This window comes from Brachyhypopomus gauderio, chromosome 13 (assembly GCF_052324685.1).
Source record: "Brachyhypopomus gauderio isolate BG-103 chromosome 13, BGAUD_0.2, whole genome shotgun sequence".
NCBI classification, from domain to species: domain Eukaryota; kingdom Metazoa; phylum Chordata; class Actinopteri; order Gymnotiformes; family Hypopomidae; genus Brachyhypopomus; species Brachyhypopomus gauderio.
This window is the reverse complement of record NC_135223.1, coordinates 11,856,674-11,874,102: the sequence shown is the minus strand read 5'-3', so window position 1 is coordinate 11,874,102 and position 17,429 is coordinate 11,856,674. Positions and strand designations below refer to the sequence as shown.

General features: G+C 44.2%; 2 protein-coding genes across 4 annotated transcripts in view; one reads left to right on the top strand and one right to left on the bottom strand.

Annotated features, from left to right (window-relative positions):
• Positions 1-17,429, bottom strand: part of ift140 (intraflagellar transport 140 homolog (Chlamydomonas)) — a 44,506-nt gene that overhangs the window by 9,587 nt on the left and 17,490 nt on the right. The gene's annotated exons all lie outside the window — the stretch shown is intronic.
• On the top strand, positions 1,066-15,575 carry tmem204 (transmembrane protein 204). Its single transcript, XM_076970930.1, has 3 exons — positions 1,066-2,068; positions 3,477-3,632; positions 14,727-15,575. The coding sequence occupies exons 1-3, from the start codon at positions 1,693-1,695 to the stop codon at positions 14,969-14,971; spliced, it is 777 nt and encodes a 258-aa protein (XP_076827045.1). The 5' UTR covers positions 1,066-1,692; the 3' UTR covers positions 14,972-15,575.

Below are 17,429 nucleotides of genomic sequence, written 5' to 3'. Positions count from 1 at the left end.
CTGTCTGATAACACACACCACACAGAACACACCACATAGCTGGACACCTGTCTGATAACACACACCACACAGAACACACCACATAGCAAGACAACTGTCTGATAACACACACCACACAGAACACACCACATAGCAGGACAACTGTCTGATAACACGCACTATACAGTACACTGAACGACAGGGCACTGTCTAACAGAGCACGAAAGAGAGAGAGAGAGAGAGAGAGAGAGAGAAAGAGAGAGAGAAGACAGAGTGAGAGAAAGAGAGATGTAGAAAGAGAGAAGGGGTGCTTGAATTCTACTGTGTCTGTTTTCCTCTCAGGAAACGCATCCTGTTGCTGGAGCAACATGTTTGACATAGAGAGAGAGATAGAAATATAGATAGAATGAGAGAGATATATAAAGACAGAGAATGAGACAGAGAGATAGATATATAGAGCGAATGAGAGAGAGAGAGAACGAGACAGAGTGACCATCCGTTACCAGATAAAGCTTGCCAAGGTTACTATTATTATACATTGCTGTGTTACTATTGTATTATTTATTAATTATTATTATCATCATCAGATATAGAAGTAATGGTGGAAGAAATACTGGCAATAAAATTTGTGTTACTGTAGCATAATATTGTTATCACTGTTATTGGTGGCAGTTGTAGTATTGTTGTTGTGTTTTCTATGACTTTGGTAATACAAATATGGATATTTGTCATGCCAAAAAAGCACGATTGAACTGAACTGAAGTGAATGAGAGACAGACGCAAAGACAGAGAAAGTGAGAGATAGAGAGAGAAACAGAGAGATAGACAGAGAGACAGTTAACCAGACCGTCACAGAACAGAGTCACTTGCCTTTGCAAGTCACTTTAATGACAAATGTAAAGAATCCTCCCTCCAGCACACACACACACACACACACTCACTCATTCACTTGTGTCGGTAGAGCCTGAGAAATTATGCTTGATAGAACAGGAAGAGGGAAGAGGGAGCGTGAGAGAAAGAGAGGGTAAAGAGGGAGAGAGAGAGAGAGAGAGAGAGGGAGAGAGAGAGAGAGAGGGGAGTGGACATAGGGAGGGAGAGAAGGGCAGGGAGAGGTTGAGAGAGTATGCAACCACATCAGACAGATCTCTGTCTCTGAGGAAAACAGAGAGGAACACAAAGAAGCCACCCCCCAATCAAGCTCCCAGCTCTGAGGGAGAGACCGCCACAGTAAAAGATTGCCACGAACGGAGAGAAACAGCGGCAAAAGGGACCCCGGCAGAGTGATATTCAGAGCAACACAGCAATGGAGAGTAGCTGGATCTAAACAGAAAAGGATTTTATCGAGAGACAGAGAGAGGGAGAGAGAGAAAGAGGAGTCTGTGAAAGAAGTTCCTTGCATTCCAGCTTCCACGGGACAGTCACCGCAGGCCAGCACAGAGTGAGTGAGTTAAAAAAGAATCAGAGCGGGAGTGTCTGAAAGACACAGAGTGTGTGGGCGAGTGTTTGTGTGGGTTTGTAATGGCTGTGAAGGTTCTTTGGACAACCGTGCGTGTGTGTGCCTCCCCAAAGAGCGAAGAGGGCTAGTGAGCCCAGAAGATCTCGATACCTCAGAAACACTCACATACATGAACAAGAGAAAACACTCACACACGCGAGCGAGAATGAGCGGAGATGTTCTCTAGCTAAGCTCTCCCAGCACACGAGTCTCCTTGCATGCGTTTGTGTGTGTGTGTGTCAGAGAGGAAGCGGGGCTCCACGCGTGTGGCCTCGGTGGGGGGCGAGGGCGGTGCCCGGGCAGGGTGCGGTGGGCGTGAGGGGCATATGGCTGTGGGCAGGCTGCTGCTCCTCGCGGCCGGAGCCGCGCTGCTCTCCCTGCTGCTCAACGTCACGGCGGCACTCAGCTCCGGCTGGGTCCTGCAGGCGCTGGAGGACGGACGCAAACGCAGCGTGGGCCTCTGGACCGTCTGCCTGCACGATGACGGAGACGACAACGGGGCTCACGCACGCCCGCAAGCAGACACGCCGTGCCAGAGGCTCGGCTGGGGAGCAGACCTCGCCGGGTACCAGGAGTCACGTAGCACCGTCAAACGTGAGTGTGAGCCTGTGTGTGTGTGCATTATTCATTGCTGACGTACTGAGTTCATTAATGTAAGAAAGGATGCACAGGGCATGTTAAAGTTATCAGGTGATGGATTTAGATGGCCTGAAACATTCCACTTGCTGGGAAGCTGACTCACACACTCCTCATTCCATAGCACTTCAACAGGCAGGGTGTGGCGATACAGACAGTCCTACACCTTCAGACTTTTTTGACTCTTCAGAGAGTTTCGACGCTCAGTGAATTATTATTCCAGTGGCAGTTGTATTGATCACATCATTCATCGGTCATTCAAATCATTATTATCTCAGTCATATCGATCATATCAGTCATCAACTGCACGAATATAAATTGCACCATCAGCACCATCACTGGCTGTCACATGACCAGACGTAATAAATAGTTGTGGCACTACATGTTACAGAGACTCAAACTCAATGCACTGAGCATTATGCAGTATGCACTGTGGCATGTCTGTCTGCATGTCCACATTTAGACACAGAAGAACGGAAACGGAAGAACATAGCAAAGGATCATGGGTAGCAGGAAGTAAAGGCCACATGGTACAAAGTGAATGAGACATCTGCCTTTAGTATATTCTATACACACACCTGACTTTAGCATACTAAACACACACAGCACAAACATACTACCACCCCTCACACTCCTGCATTAAGAATCTTCTGTACACATACAAACACACACAAACCTTTGGTTGGGCTCCAAACACTCCAGGTCCCTGTGATTCAGATCTTCCTCCCCCAACATACACACACACACATCCACACAGCTCCAGAGATATACTCATTTCTGATCTTACTTTAGTTTTCCATTGAATTCACTAACAATGTAATATAATGTTTAAAGCACCATGACAGGATGACTGATGACAAAAAATGCGAATTGATCACTAGTAATGTATACTGATCGATATTAATGCGTCCCGATAACTGTTCAAGTATACTGACTACAAATAATTCGTAGTAATTACTAACGTATATTTATGACTAGTAATGTTTGGATGCACTGGATGATTTGCTGTGCTCTCAGGATGTGGAGACTAATATACCAGCATGTTGGGATGTTCGCCTTCCCCAGTCTCAGTCTGATCAGAATTAGGAGCGGATTTTCCTCACAGCTTAAAATCAAGTTTAAACGTAGAGCAGACTGGCATTCCTCATCTTACATGTACATTAAAATATAAATCAGCTCCAAAACTGTCTGGAACATCTAAGTTCTTTATTAAGCATCAGTTACTCTCTACTTATTAAGCATCACTCTCTACTTATTCTAGGCTCCAGTCCAGTTTGCCAGTCCTGTAAAAATCTATAGATCTCATCTCAGATGAGTTAGCCATTAGTTTCTGTAAAGCTCAAATGCTTTGCATTTCTGATCCTAGTTCAGTTTGACATGATGCGGGCATGCAACCTGATGGCAACGGTGGCTCTGACAGTGGGCCAGCTGATCTTCTTGTTGGGGGTTCTGAAGATAAACCGCATTACCCAGGATTCTCAGTGGTGGGAGGAGGCCATCGCCGCCCTGTTCCAGCTTGCTAGTGAGTACACATGAACCCTGAAGACTGACAGGGTTCTGTCCACCACTGTCATCATGAACTGAACCAAACCGCTCCACACACACATACATACGTAAATGTACCTAATGTACTCCACACACACGTAAATGAACCAAACCCATACACATCCAAACGTACCCAACACACTCTACAAGTGTGTATGTAGTGTACAAATCGGGCTCTGTATTCCTGGTTGAGCTCCTTCAGTTTCCTTCAGATTCTGTAGTTTAGAGTTGTCATTCTCCACCTGACCCAGCTGGAACTGAGACATTATAAGAGTCTTCTCACACACACACACACACACACACACACACACACACACACACACACACACACACACACACACACACACACACACACACACACACACACACACACACACACGCAAACACACACGCAAACACCTCTCTCATGAACACCTAGATCTCCAAAGAGTTCACACAAAAACAAACAAACAAAAGAAACCTAAACAGGGCATATTCGGAGTGGGACACACCAGTAATAACAGACCCTCTCACGTAGCTGCTCCACTGGTCTTCAGCCCAGCTAAGATGGCTGTGTCTGACACGTGGAGCAGAGAAGGTTCTGCTGTGTCTCTGCTCTTCAGAGTGCTGTGTTTTGGGGCAGAGGGAACAGAAAAAACGAAGCTCTGAGAATCTCTAACAGCTCCAGCACATGGAGACCACCCACAAATCAAACAGGAAGTAGACAGGGAGGAAAAGAACTCTGCAGGAACCCAGCTGAAGCTTATCAGATCAAATCCAATGTTCTTAGAGAGACCTGCCCACGCGTGTGCTAAGACCAGGCCAGCCCGAGCGTGTGGGTGGGGTTGTGTGCGTGCGCAGTTGGGTGATTATCGAGGTGTTTTCCAGAACAGGGTGCCCTTACATGGAGATGTATTATAGGTTAGATGAGAGCCAAGGTTCTGCACAGCATATGATCAGTAGATGAGTTTAGCAGTAACGTGTTAGCTGGAGAACAAAGAACGAACATTTGGGAACCAGCTGTCTGAACTGGAACTGTCAGACAATCTGATTTATCTGGGACTGTCTGAACTGGAACGGTCAGACAATCTGATTTACCTGGGACTGTCTGAACTGGAACGGTCAGACAATTTGATTTATCTGGGGCTGTCTGAACTGGAATGGTCAGACAATCTGATTTATCTGGGACTGTCTGAACTGGAACGGTCAGACAATCTGATTTACCTGGGACTGTCTGAACTGGAACGGTCAGACAATTTGATTTATCTTGTGCTGTCTGAACTGGAACTGTCTGACCCTCTGATTTATCTAATGCTGTCTGAACTGGAACTGTCTGACGCTCTGATTTATCTTGTGCTGTCTGAACTGGAACTGTCTGACGCTCTGATTTATCTTGTGCTGTCTGAACTGGAACTGTCTGACGCTCTGATTTATCTTGTGCTGTCTGAACTGGAACTGTCTGACGCTCTGATTTATCTTGTGCTGTCTGAACTGGAACTGTCTGACGCTCTGATTTATCTTGTGCTGTCTGAATTGAAACTGTCTGACCCTCTGATTTATCTGGGGCTGTCTGAAATGGAACTGTCAGACACATGGATTTATCTGGGGCTGTCTGAAATAGTACTGTTAGACGTTCTGCCTTCTCTGTGGCTGTCTGAGCTGGAAAAGTGAGACATATTGATTTATCTGGGGTTGGATGCAATGGACACTGATTCTGCTCTGGTGTATCAGCATGTTTCTGGTGGTTTACATTTTTTTTTTTTTTTTTTTTACAATTTATCAGTGGGGAATGTCTTAACTGATAACAGGGTAGCAAGTAAATTCCAGCCTATAAACTTGAGGCCAAACCGTCCGGATACACAGAACCACCACTGTGAGATTTAGCCCTCTTTTTGGACGGAAGTCTGATCTTCTCTAGAACCACAAAGGGGTGTGGTCAGATCATCAGGGTGGGTAGACACAGGGATTTATCTGTGTAAAGTAAAAGGTTCCTTGGAGCGCAGGAAGCTCCCGTGCTAGGCCAGTCATTCTCAGGGATCTGGAACTTCCCAAGCCTGTCCAACTCCTGGACCTTCTCATGTGTACTGACACTCATACAGGTGTGCTACTTCCACACTCTCCACTGCTCTGCTGAAGAGAAACCTTCCCATGGAATCATGCAGAACATTTTCAAGAGTCAGTCAGAACACTTCTGATATATTAAACACATTCTGCTCATCATCGCATTAAATACATAAATAAATAAATTCCCGTTCTGCTAGTCATCAAATTAAATACATAAATAAATAAATACATGTTCTGCTTGGCATCGCACAAAATACACAAATAAATAAATAAATAAATACCCATTCTGCTAGTCATTGCATTAAATACATAAATAAAAAAATACACATTCTGCTAGTCATCGCATTGAATAAAGAAATAAATAAATGCACGTTCTGTTTGTCATCAGATTAAATACATAAGTACATAAATATGTTCTACTCATCATTGCATTAAATACATACGTAAATAAATGCCCCTCCTGCTCATCATCACATTAAATAAATAAATAAATACACTTTCAGGTTACAGTGGTGAGTATCTGGTCAGGGTATTGTAAGGGTACAGTGGTGTGTATTTGGTGAGGGTGTTGTTAGGTTATAGTGGTGTGTATTTGGTGAGGGTGTTGTTAGGTTATAGTGGTGTGTGTCTGATGAGTGTTGTTAGGGTACAGTGGTGTGTATTTGGTGAGGGTGTTGTTAGTTTATAGTGGTGTGTGTCTGATGAGTGTTGTTAGGTTACAGTGGTGTGTATTTGGTGAGGGTGTTGTTAGGTTATAGTGGTGTGTGTCTGATGAGAGTGTTGTTAGGTTACAGTGGTGTGTATTTGGTGAGAGTGTTGGTAGGTTGCAGTGGTGTGTTTCTGATGAGTGTTGTTAGGTTACAGTGGTGTGTATTCGTTGAGGGTGTTAGGTTGCAGTAGTGTGTATTCGTTGAGGGTGTTGTTAGGTTGCAGTAGTGTGTGTCTGATGAGAGTGTTGTTAGGTTACAGTGGTGTGTATTCGTTGAGGGTGTTAGGTTGCAGTAGTGTGTATTCGTTGAGGGTGTTGTTAGGTTGCAGTAGTGTGTGTCTGATGAGAGTGTTGTTAGGTTACAGTGGTGTGTATTCGTTGAGGGTGTTGTTAGGTTGCAGTGGTGTGTCTGATGAGAGTGTTGTTAGGTTACAGTGGTGTGTATTTGGTGAGGGTGCTGTTAGGTTACAGTGGTGTGTATTTGGTGAGGGTGTTGTTAGGTTGCAGTGGTGTGTGTCTGATGAGAGTGTTGTTAGGTTACAGTGGTGTGTATTTGGTGAGGGTGCTGTTAGGTTACAGTGGTGTGTATTTGGTGAGGGTATTAGGTTACAGTGGTGTGTATTTAGTGAGGGTGTTGTTAGGTTATAGTGGTGTGTGTCTGATGAGAGTGTTGTTAGGTTACAGTCAGCCCCGTCGACAGGGGGGGACAACCGGGTCTGTTGTCCCGGGCCCCAGGGCCAGGGGGGCCCATCAAAGAGCCCAGCAATTTATTTTTTATTTAAAGTCTATAATTTTTAAATAATCTTGAAATCTTTCATTAATATAAAATTCTGTACTCAAAATAAACTCAATGGCTAAAATATGTATGTTTTTTTACCTATCTGCATATTTTCGATTAAGTGCATACACCCCCGCATCCCACTGGAAAATGGTTTGATCCAGCACCGACCGTAACCGGCTGGTACCCGCACAACAGCGGGAAATACAGTGGTGGATAGTTAAAGTAAATACAGAAATCTGGAGCGCAGAAAAGAAAGGAAGACATTTACCTGACGAATTTTAATGTTGCATTGTGTTCCAGGTTTGAAAAGTGCTGGAATTTAGGCTAAAGTACTTGAAAATGCTTGAAATTGTAACTACTTCGTTTCACAACAAATAGCTGTCTGACTGAACAGTTCTCGTGAAGACGTTAAGATTGGGCGTTTTGAAAATAAACAACCATTAAATAATGTGATAAAAAGCGAATTATTTCGAGTATATGTATAAATATTTAACTTAATTAAGTTTAACGTGCTGGAAAATATTGAAATGGACCTTTAAAGTGAAGTACAGGTGCTTTAATTCCACATTATAAAGGTGTATGAACCCTGCAAACATGACTTTGTTCATTGCGCTGAAGCGCGTCGCGCGCGAAGTGACAAAAGTCAAGAGGTGCACGACCTCGCGAATGGACAGTAGGGGTGGGCGGATCGATATTTATATCGATAGTATCGATACAAAGGTGAGGATCGGTATCGGATCGATACCGCGGCGAAAATATCGATTCTTTTGCTGCAGTTTAGAGGTCTGCGCGGGACTGCTTTTTTAATCCCGCTCCCGCCCGCTCCCGCTTGTTTTAATCCCGCTCCCGCCAAAAAATCGCTTGTTTTAATTCCGCTCCCACCCACACCTGCTTGTTTTAGTCTCGCTCCCGCCCGCACCGGCCAAAAAATCGGTTGTTTTAATCCCGCATCCGCCCGCCACATACACATTTCTGTCGCCCCCCGCCCGCAATCCTAATATGAATTGAATTAATTAGATTTAGTACTTGAAATTTTCTTATGTATTTATTAAAACAGCAATATAGCGATGGATCGCGCTGTCCCATTTCTTACCACAGTCCAAACACATGCCGTCAGGTGACGTACACCAACACTTTCTGATATCAATCACAACAAGCCGATTTCCCTCTCCATTAATTACAATGGAATATGACTTCCATACATCAGACTTTCATGTAGTTGACTTAATTGTGGTGTATTCGCCTGTTTTAATTGAATTTTCCACAGCTGAAACTGGTTGACCGTCTACAGCAGGAGTCGGCAACCTATGGCACGCGTGCCACCATTGGCACGAGGCATAATCACTGGCATGCGACACGCTGGACCAGCATCAGCAAAAATATATAAATTATTATATTAATGGATTATAATTTAAAGTAAAAAGTATCGCCCCCCCCCCCCCCCCCCCCCCCCCAACGGTTTGGAAGTATCGGTATCGGTATCGATATCGGCGATACTGACCAGTATCATATCGGTATCGTATCGATACCAAAATTCAGAGTATCGCCCACCCCTAATGGGCAGTGCGCGAGGGCCTCGCACACGGGCGGTGCCACTGCGATTACGTCATTTTCGCGCGAACCCTCGCGCCGCGTCAAGTATAAACCAGTCAGCTGTCAGAAACAGCTATGACCCAACAGAAGGATTGTCAAATGACGAATTTCAAATGACGTGCGCCGGAGGGAGGGGGGGCACATTAAACGTTCTTGTCCCGGGCCCTAGCAAGACTGTCAACGGGCCTGGTTACAGTGGTGTATATTTGGTGAGAGTGTTGGTAGGTTGCAGTGGTGTGTTTCTGATGAGTGTTGTTAGGTTAGAGTGGTGTGTATTCGTTGAGGGTGTTAGGTTGCAGTAGTGTGTATTCGTTGAGGGTGTTGTTAGGTTGCAGTAGTGTGTGTCTGATGAGAGTGTTGTTAGGTTACAGTGGTGTGTATTCGTTGAGGGTGTTATGTTGCAGTGGTGTGTCTGATGAGAGTGTTGTTAGGTTACAGTGGTGTGTATTTGGTGAGGGTGCTGTTAGGTTGCAGTGGTGTGTAATTGGTGAGGGTGTTGTTAGGTTGCAGTGGTGTGTGTCTGATGAGAGTGTTGTTAGGTTACAGTGGTGTGTATTTGGTGAGGGTGCTGTTAGGTTACAGTGGTGTGTATTTGGTGAGGGTGATGTTAGGTTACAGTGGTGTGTATTTGGTGAGGGTGTTGTTAGGTTATAGTGGTGTGTGTCTGATGAGAGTGTTGTTAGGTTACAGTGGTGTGTATTTGGTGAGAGTGTTGGTAGGTTGCAGTGGTGTGTTTCTGATGAGTGTTGTTAGGTTACAGTGGTGTGTATTCGTTGAGGGTGTTAGGTTGCAGTAGTGTGTATTCGTTGAGGGTGTTGTTAGGTTGCAATAGTGTGTGTCTGATGAGAGTGTTGTTAGGTTACAGTGGTGTGTATTCGTTGAGGGTGTTGTTAGGTTGCAGTGGTGTGTCTGATGAGTGTTGTTAGGTTACAGTGGTGTGTATTTGGTGAGGGTGCTGTTAGGTTACAGTGGTGTGTATTTGGTGAGGGTGTTGTTAGGTTGCAGTGGTGTGTGTCTGATGAGAGTGTTGTTAGGTTACAGTGGTGTGTATTTGGTGAGGGTGTTGTTAGGTTACAGTGGTGTGTATTTGGTGAGGGTGTTAGGTTACAGTGGTGTGTATTTGGTGAGAGTGTTGTTAGGTTACAGTGGTGTGTATTTGGTGAGGGTGTTAGGTTACAGTGGTGTGTATTTGGTGAGAGTGTTGTTAGGTTACAGTTGCATGTATTTGGGATTAGTATTGTTCCAATACAGGTAACTGCCAAATATTTAGAGAATAGTTTCCTTTTTATAACTCAATGGTTCCTCAAATGCCTACACAAAAACCACGTTAGATGAGAGAAGACATTTAAAACATTTGTGAGATATCTTTCCATTCCATAATAAAAAACCCAGTTCAAGTTCCATGCCTACAAAATGGAGAACAGATTAGTTATCTCTGTTCTTTCTTCCAAGGCCACACAGGTTGTAACAACTAGGTTATTAACACACTAATATCTATATTAGGGAAGTGTCTGTGTTCTTATCAGGAAGCGTTAATGACGCAGTGGCTGTGTGTGGCAGCAGAACCATCAGCTACGTGTGGGCTGGTGTGTGTGAGGGGCACCAGGGCATCAGGAGCGTGGCTCTCACTGTGGGAATGGCAGTGCACCGCTGGTGTTGTTATTAATGTGCGTGTTTGTTATTGGCGTGCGAGGGGTTATTTTTAGCCGTACGGAGGGAGGGACAGAGGGAGGGAGCACCAGAGAAAGGCGAGCGTGCACTAGCGTCAGCCAGGCGCCAGGATATCCCTGTTCTGCTGAGGGAAATGCCTGCCACTACCTGTTATGTAGAGGAAAGGGGGGGGGGGACAGGGACTGTGCAACATGCTTCAAACACTGCAGCTGAGTGTGTGTGTTTCTAGGACAGTAAAATACAGTATGAGCACAATCTCCAAGTGTTAATGTAAAAAAATTAGTGCATAAATGAGACTGAGGGAATGTATTTTTAGAATACAGAGGACAACTGGTGTGTTTGATAATGTGGCCAGGATAGTCACAGAAATATAGATAGAAGAGGATGTTTAACCAGGACAAAACAAGAGAGCTTCAAGCTCTATGTATGTGTATCTGTGTAAGTTGGGTGAGAGAAGCTGGTGTGTTAATTAACTCTGCTGTAGTCTTTCTGCTTACGTAATTTCTAGGAAGAAACAAAGACATTTTTTATTTTGTCAGAGACAATCTCTCTCTCTCTCCTCCCTTCACACACACACACACACACACACACACACACACACACACACACACACACACACACACACACTATAAACTACAGAGCAACAGAGTTTCCCTGGAAGCCAAGGGAAACTCCCAAATGGACACCGCCAATCTAGCCATACACCCCCACCATCACAGATGCCCCAACCCTCTACACATTTACCTTTAGGGCATTTAGCAGACGCTCTTATCCAGAGTGACTTACCTAGAATTACCTAGTATTGCAGATACATACACCCGTATCGCTACAGATCACACTCTACACCTGCACCACCACCACCGATGCCCCCTACTCTCTACACCCACACCACCACCACTACCACCAGCGACCCCCACCATCTACACCCGCACCACCACCACCAGCGACCCCCACTCTCTACATCCGCACCACCACCACCACCACCACCAGTGACCCCCACCCTCTACACCCACACCACCACCACCAGCGACCCCCACTCTCTACACCCGCACCACCACCAGCGACCCCCACCCTCTACACCCGCACCACCACCACCACCACCACCAGCGACCCCCACTCTCTACACCTGCACCACCACCACCACCACCAGCGACCCCCACTCTCTACACCCGCACCACCACCACCAGCAACCCCCACTCTCTACACCTGCACCACAACCGACGTCCCCACTCTCTACACCCACACCACCACCACCACCACCAGCGACCCCCACCCTCTACACCTGCACCACTACCGATGCCTCCATCCTCTACGCCAGGGATGTCAAAGTCAAATACACCGAGGGCCAAAAAAAGCTAATTTGCTACAAGCCGAGGGCAGGACTGGTTCAATGTTTATTAAAACATTGAAATGATTGCACATAGCCTATTGAACCAAGATCTAACACAGTGTATATTATTTAATGCTTAAATGAATAAAGCAATATTTTCTTATGGATCTGTCAGTAATTTCAAGTGAAAACATTTTTCAACAAGCAAACAGATAAAAACAAACTTCCTTCAAAGAAAACATGTCCTGTACATTAAATGATTAAAGTAATAAAGGTTTGAAAAGTGCTGGAATTTAGGCTAAAGTACTTGAAAATGCTTGAAATTGTAACTACATCGTTTCACAACAAATAGCTATCTGACTGAACAGTTCTCTTGCATTACGTTAACAAATACAAACCTCTTGTAATTCCAGGACGAAACATGAGAGAACGTGAAGACGTTAAGATTGGGTGTTTTGAAAATAAACAACCATTAAATAATGTGAATAAAAAAGTGCATTATTTCGAATCATTTCGACTATATGTATGAATATTTAACTTAATTAAGTTTAACTGGTGCGCGTAGTTACAAAATTCGAGATGTGAACGACCTTGCGAATCGACAGCGTGCGACGCCCTCTCGCACGGGCGGAGCCACTGCGATTACGTCATTTTCGCCGCGCAGACCCTCGCCGTATATTTAGTGTTCCCTCCAGTTGAAGGAGTGTGTAACGTACAGGTGGACAAGAGGAGTGTCCACCTGTGCCCACACTCATGCCCATAAGCACTGGGGAGCAGGAGACAGTGGTCATCTCTTAGGTGTGATCTCAGAGAGAAAGATGCAGAACTGGATCTTCAAAGTGGGATAGTACAAAGTGTGTGTGAGAGAGAGAAATAAAGTCACAAGGCCTTCAGAAAAGGGCTAAAGAGAGAAAGACAGGTTGTAGGCAGACAGGTTGTAGGCAGACAGGTTGGAGCCTAATAGAAACAGACTCAAACCTAATGCTGTTGAAACAGAGTGTAGCTGAAGATCAAACTAAATCACGCACGTGTAAACATTAACCAAAGCAAACACTATCTAAAGCACACACATCCAAACACTAAAGCAGGCATTAAAGCACGAACTACAGTAGGTGTGTAAACTAAAGAACACTAACTAAAACATGCGGATGTGAACACTAACTAAGGCCTGTGTGTATAAACACTAAAACGTACTGAAAGCTGCCCTTGGACCTGAACTTCATAATGGATAATCAGAAATAGAACAAATAATAATGACTGTTAATACTAGATTCTCAGCCAAAAATATTACTGTGCTTTCATTTGTATATTTAATAGCTGTGGTGGTTTGTGGATGCATGTGTACAGCACTGAGGTCTGTCCCCTGCTCCTAGCTAGGGACTGTTACCGTGGTAATGACGTGGGCAATGGCTAGCAGCCCACTACCCGCTGATCTACAAACACAGATGGAGACGAGGGGCCTGTAGACACAGGCGGATAGGCTCGGAGACGTCCGGACCAGACCGCCCCACAGGGAGCTTTGTCCAAGTCCTGCTGACAAGCAAAATGATTGGGGTTACAGGATAGGTATCACCATGGTTACAGATTTCACTGTTTGTAGACTTCATTCAAAGGAGTGTGACTTGAAACATGGGAGGATGGTGATACACACATACACACACACACACACACACACACACACACACACACACACACGCACTGGGTGGTCACACATGGCCTTGGCATACTAAGACACTGATCCAGAGGTAGCAGGACTCACAGATACAATGGAGAGGAAATGTGAGCGGATTACATACTCAGACAGGGAGACCAGCCTGGAGTCATACTTATGTGTGTGTGTGAGTGTGTGTGTGTGTGTGAGAGAGAGAGAGAGAGAGAGAGAAAGAGATTATTCAGGTTAGGCTGAATGGGAGGGGTGTAAGGAAGGATGAATGGATGAGAAGGGGAAGGAAAGCAGAGCAATTACAGCATGCCAAAAAAAGATTCACAAAGGCAGAGAGAGACAGAAAAAAGAGACACAGAGAGGGAGATAGACAGAGAAAGAGACAGAAAGAGAGACAAGAGACAGAGAGAGAGACAGAGAGGTATTCATTTCTCCTGTTTCCACATCCTCGACTGGGTGGCTGCTGAATTTCTGGGAAGAGTATTATTAACACACTTCCTTTCCTCCACAGGAAGTGGGAAGAGCCAATGCCCTTGCTGGCCTGTCAGTCAACTACTCAACCAACCACTGAAACCAGTCAATGACTCCAGCTCCATTGATAAAAAAAATTAACAAAATAAATTCAGAACAAAAATCTGAGCTCTAAAAACACCATGCAGAGTGGAACTGAAGTCATACTGGAGATTAGAGCAGAGTCCCTCCCAGGGACTAGCAGTACCAACAACATTTACATTGGGATGCTTTGCCACACACAGACACTACTACTGGTTGCACAGAGGAATAACTTTACTTGCCCCAGGCATGAAGAATGGTCTTAATGAAGCCCTTCTGGGTGCTGCTAACACACACACACACACACACACACACACACACACACACACACACACACACACACACACACACACACACACACACACACACACACACACACACACAGTGGTGCTTCTAGCATGTGATATGTGACAAATCTCTTTAAACCACACATGGTCCTTCTACATCACGTTGCACACTCAGGTCCCAGTTAAAGTAGTGCAAGACAGCTGTTATCCTGTGTTGCCTGTGTTCAGCTCTGAGTGTTTGTTTGCGTGTATGAGGGTGGCTATGACAGGGTGGCTATGATGGACACATTTTTTACCTCCGAGTGTTTGTGTGTGTTTTTTGGAAGGCTGGTTAGGCTGAGCAGTCTTTTCACCTCTGAATGTGTATGTGTGTGTGTATATGCATGTACGTATGTGTTTGTTGGCAGGGCAGTTAGGCTGAACAGTCTTCTTTCTGCTGTAGGTTTTGTCCTGGTGATTGGCCTGGTGGCGTTCTACCGGATCGGCCCGTACACACAGCTATCCTACTCCTGCTACATCAACATCGCTGCCTGTCTGCTGGCCACGCTCGCTGCTGCCATGCTCATCTGGAACATTCTGCATCGTCGTGATGACTGCCTGTCGCCACCCGTCATTGTTATCAGCCGATCTCTGGCCACGCCCTTCAGACCCCGCCTGGACAACGACTATGTGGAGTCCCCGTGCTGACACGTGCATACACACAAGCACTTACACACATATGCTCTCATATACACACAGTTTTCCTGAGAGACATAGTACATATGAGACACTTAGGAGGTAATGAAGAACTACTGGGAGGTTCACACATTTTGCAGAGTGTGAATAAAGGACCCTGAGACCCCAGACACTGTTAGCAAGGATGCTGTGGAACTCTGAGAGAACATTCCTCAAATTCCACTGGGAATTCTGCCAGAGTTCTGGGTGCAGACACCTGTTGCTCCAGACCAGAGCTCAAGAATGGAAGAGTAAAGAGGCCCAATGTTAGCTGAGTGCTAGCCCAGTGCTAGCCCAACAAGATCTCACCTCTCCTCTGCTTCTGCAGTGATTTCAACAGTGGGACGCATGGACACACATACACACACACTCAAGTGGGACTGCTGATATCACCTTGGCAACTGTACTAACCTCACCATGATCAGAAATCAAGCTGGATCTTGACATTGTTTAATCTGCTCTTACTGAACACGCAGCTATATATAAATAAACACATGGTATATGCACCTGTTATATTATTAAAATATAGACTGCAATTTAACCATTAAAAACGTCAGTAAAGTGGTACCAAAATGGGTCTCTTTAACAGTAGTTATCTATCAGTAGATTAGGTTGAAGTGTTTTAACATTTGGTAATTTGTCCATTTGATTGTTATGCTTTTGATGAGCACAGTCACAACACAAACACTCACAACAGAAGGAACTGTGTACAGAAACTTTGAACCTTCCCATACCAGACATGTCAGCGTAGAGGAGAATCAGACCACAAATATATAGGCCATTACGGACAGACAGATAGACATTTACTCACTAGTCTGCTTATGGTACCTGCATTTAACTTTATACGGTTGAATTATAAATATAGAATTCTAATATAATATTATACATCACCACTCTATTCAACTGGGCACTTTTACCCTGATGAGGACTAAACTAAATAATAATAATGAAATATTAATTAAAAAATAATAAACTTTAAGCCGTTTATCAAAATTTATTTAGTCTCTGAGTGAAAGCTGGTATATGTGTTATATGTGTGTGTGTGTATTTGGAAACAGACTGATAACCCAACAGTGTGTCAAGGACAGACTGAATGTGAGGAAATGAGCTGGAACCACACATGCACGCACGCACACACACACACACACACACACACACACACACACACACACACACACACACACAACCTCAGGATGACCTTAAGATTCCACTGTAGTAGAGTTTGTGTGTGAGTGAATTTGTGTGTTTGCGCATGAGTAGCACAGAGAGGGAGTGAGAGAGGGAGTGTGGGGGAACATGCAGACAAATTGTTAAACAAAATTCAATTTTAAAAAGTAATTTAGATTAAAGAGAGAGAGGTCATGACCAGGAAGAATTTGAGCCAATAAAACAGGATGTGTGTCACCTTACAGGAACCAGCACAATACCTCAGTATGCAGAAGTGTTTGTGTGCACATGTGTATGTATGTATGTGGTTGTGTGTTTGGTGAAAACAGGAATCAGTATTTACTACGGATGCACCAAAATGAGATTTTTTTGTCCGAAACCAAAACCAAACAAAAAGTTTGTCAGTGTTCAATTAATTTTGCCACTTTTACACCATTGCATGAATCAAATAGGCTAAATGTATTTTTGTCTTGGTTTTCAAAGAAAAAACAATGACAACTGGAATTTAAAATTATTATATATATACTACCAGTCAAAGGTTTGGACACACATACCCTGTTTATTTATTATTTTCAACATAAAAAACGGAAGATGCCAAACCAAAGAAAACATGTTATTATTATCTAATAATTTGAAGTAACTATCCTATATTTTGATGACAGCTGTGTATGTTCTTGGTGTTATGTTAACCAACTTCATGAAGCAGGACCTGTGATGCTTTTCCATCCATCCTGAAGACTTCCTCATGAATCCATCCTTAAACATTTTAAATAGTGTATTCCTATTGACTATCCATAAACAAAAAGTAGGTCAAGCAGAATAACGTAAAAAAATATCACAATTTTTTTCTTTAAAGAGTATTGATAAAAAGCAGCTGTCCAAACGTTTTAGATTCCTGCTCTGTGTATCTCGTGTTGTCCTTTAGTTTATCTTGTCAAAGATCACATGCCTTGATTTTCTGTCGAATTGTCCAATTGTTATTCTTGTCTCTATGCCACAACCATCTGCTCAATGTATTAGAGGTTATAAAGGTCAACCTTATCTGTAGATGTCTGCTGATCCACGCCCCTGCATATATTCACCTATAATTTTCTCTTCTGCCCAACTTTTATACTTATAAAAGTATATGTGCATTTATTTGACGACACACAGGCTAAACCTGCGAGCTGCAGGGAGGGGTCACCTAGGTTATGCTGGATTGAAACTGTCTGTTTCTCGAGTATCAAAAAATAGTTCTTGTAAAATTTGCTGACAAAATTTTAAT

Coding starts and splice junctions, on each gene's coding strand:
- tmem204 (XM_076970930.1), top strand. CDS start 1,693: ATGCGTTTGTGTGTGTGTGTGTCAGAGAGGAAGCGGGGCTCCACGCGT. Junction 2,069..3,476: donor GTCACGTAGCACCGTCAAAC/GTGAGTGTGAGC, acceptor TTCTGATCCTAG/TTCAGTTTGACATGATGCGG. Junction 3,633..14,726: donor CGCCCTGTTCCAGCTTGCTA/GTGAGTACACAT, acceptor TTTCTGCTGTAG/GTTTTGTCCTGGTGATTGGC.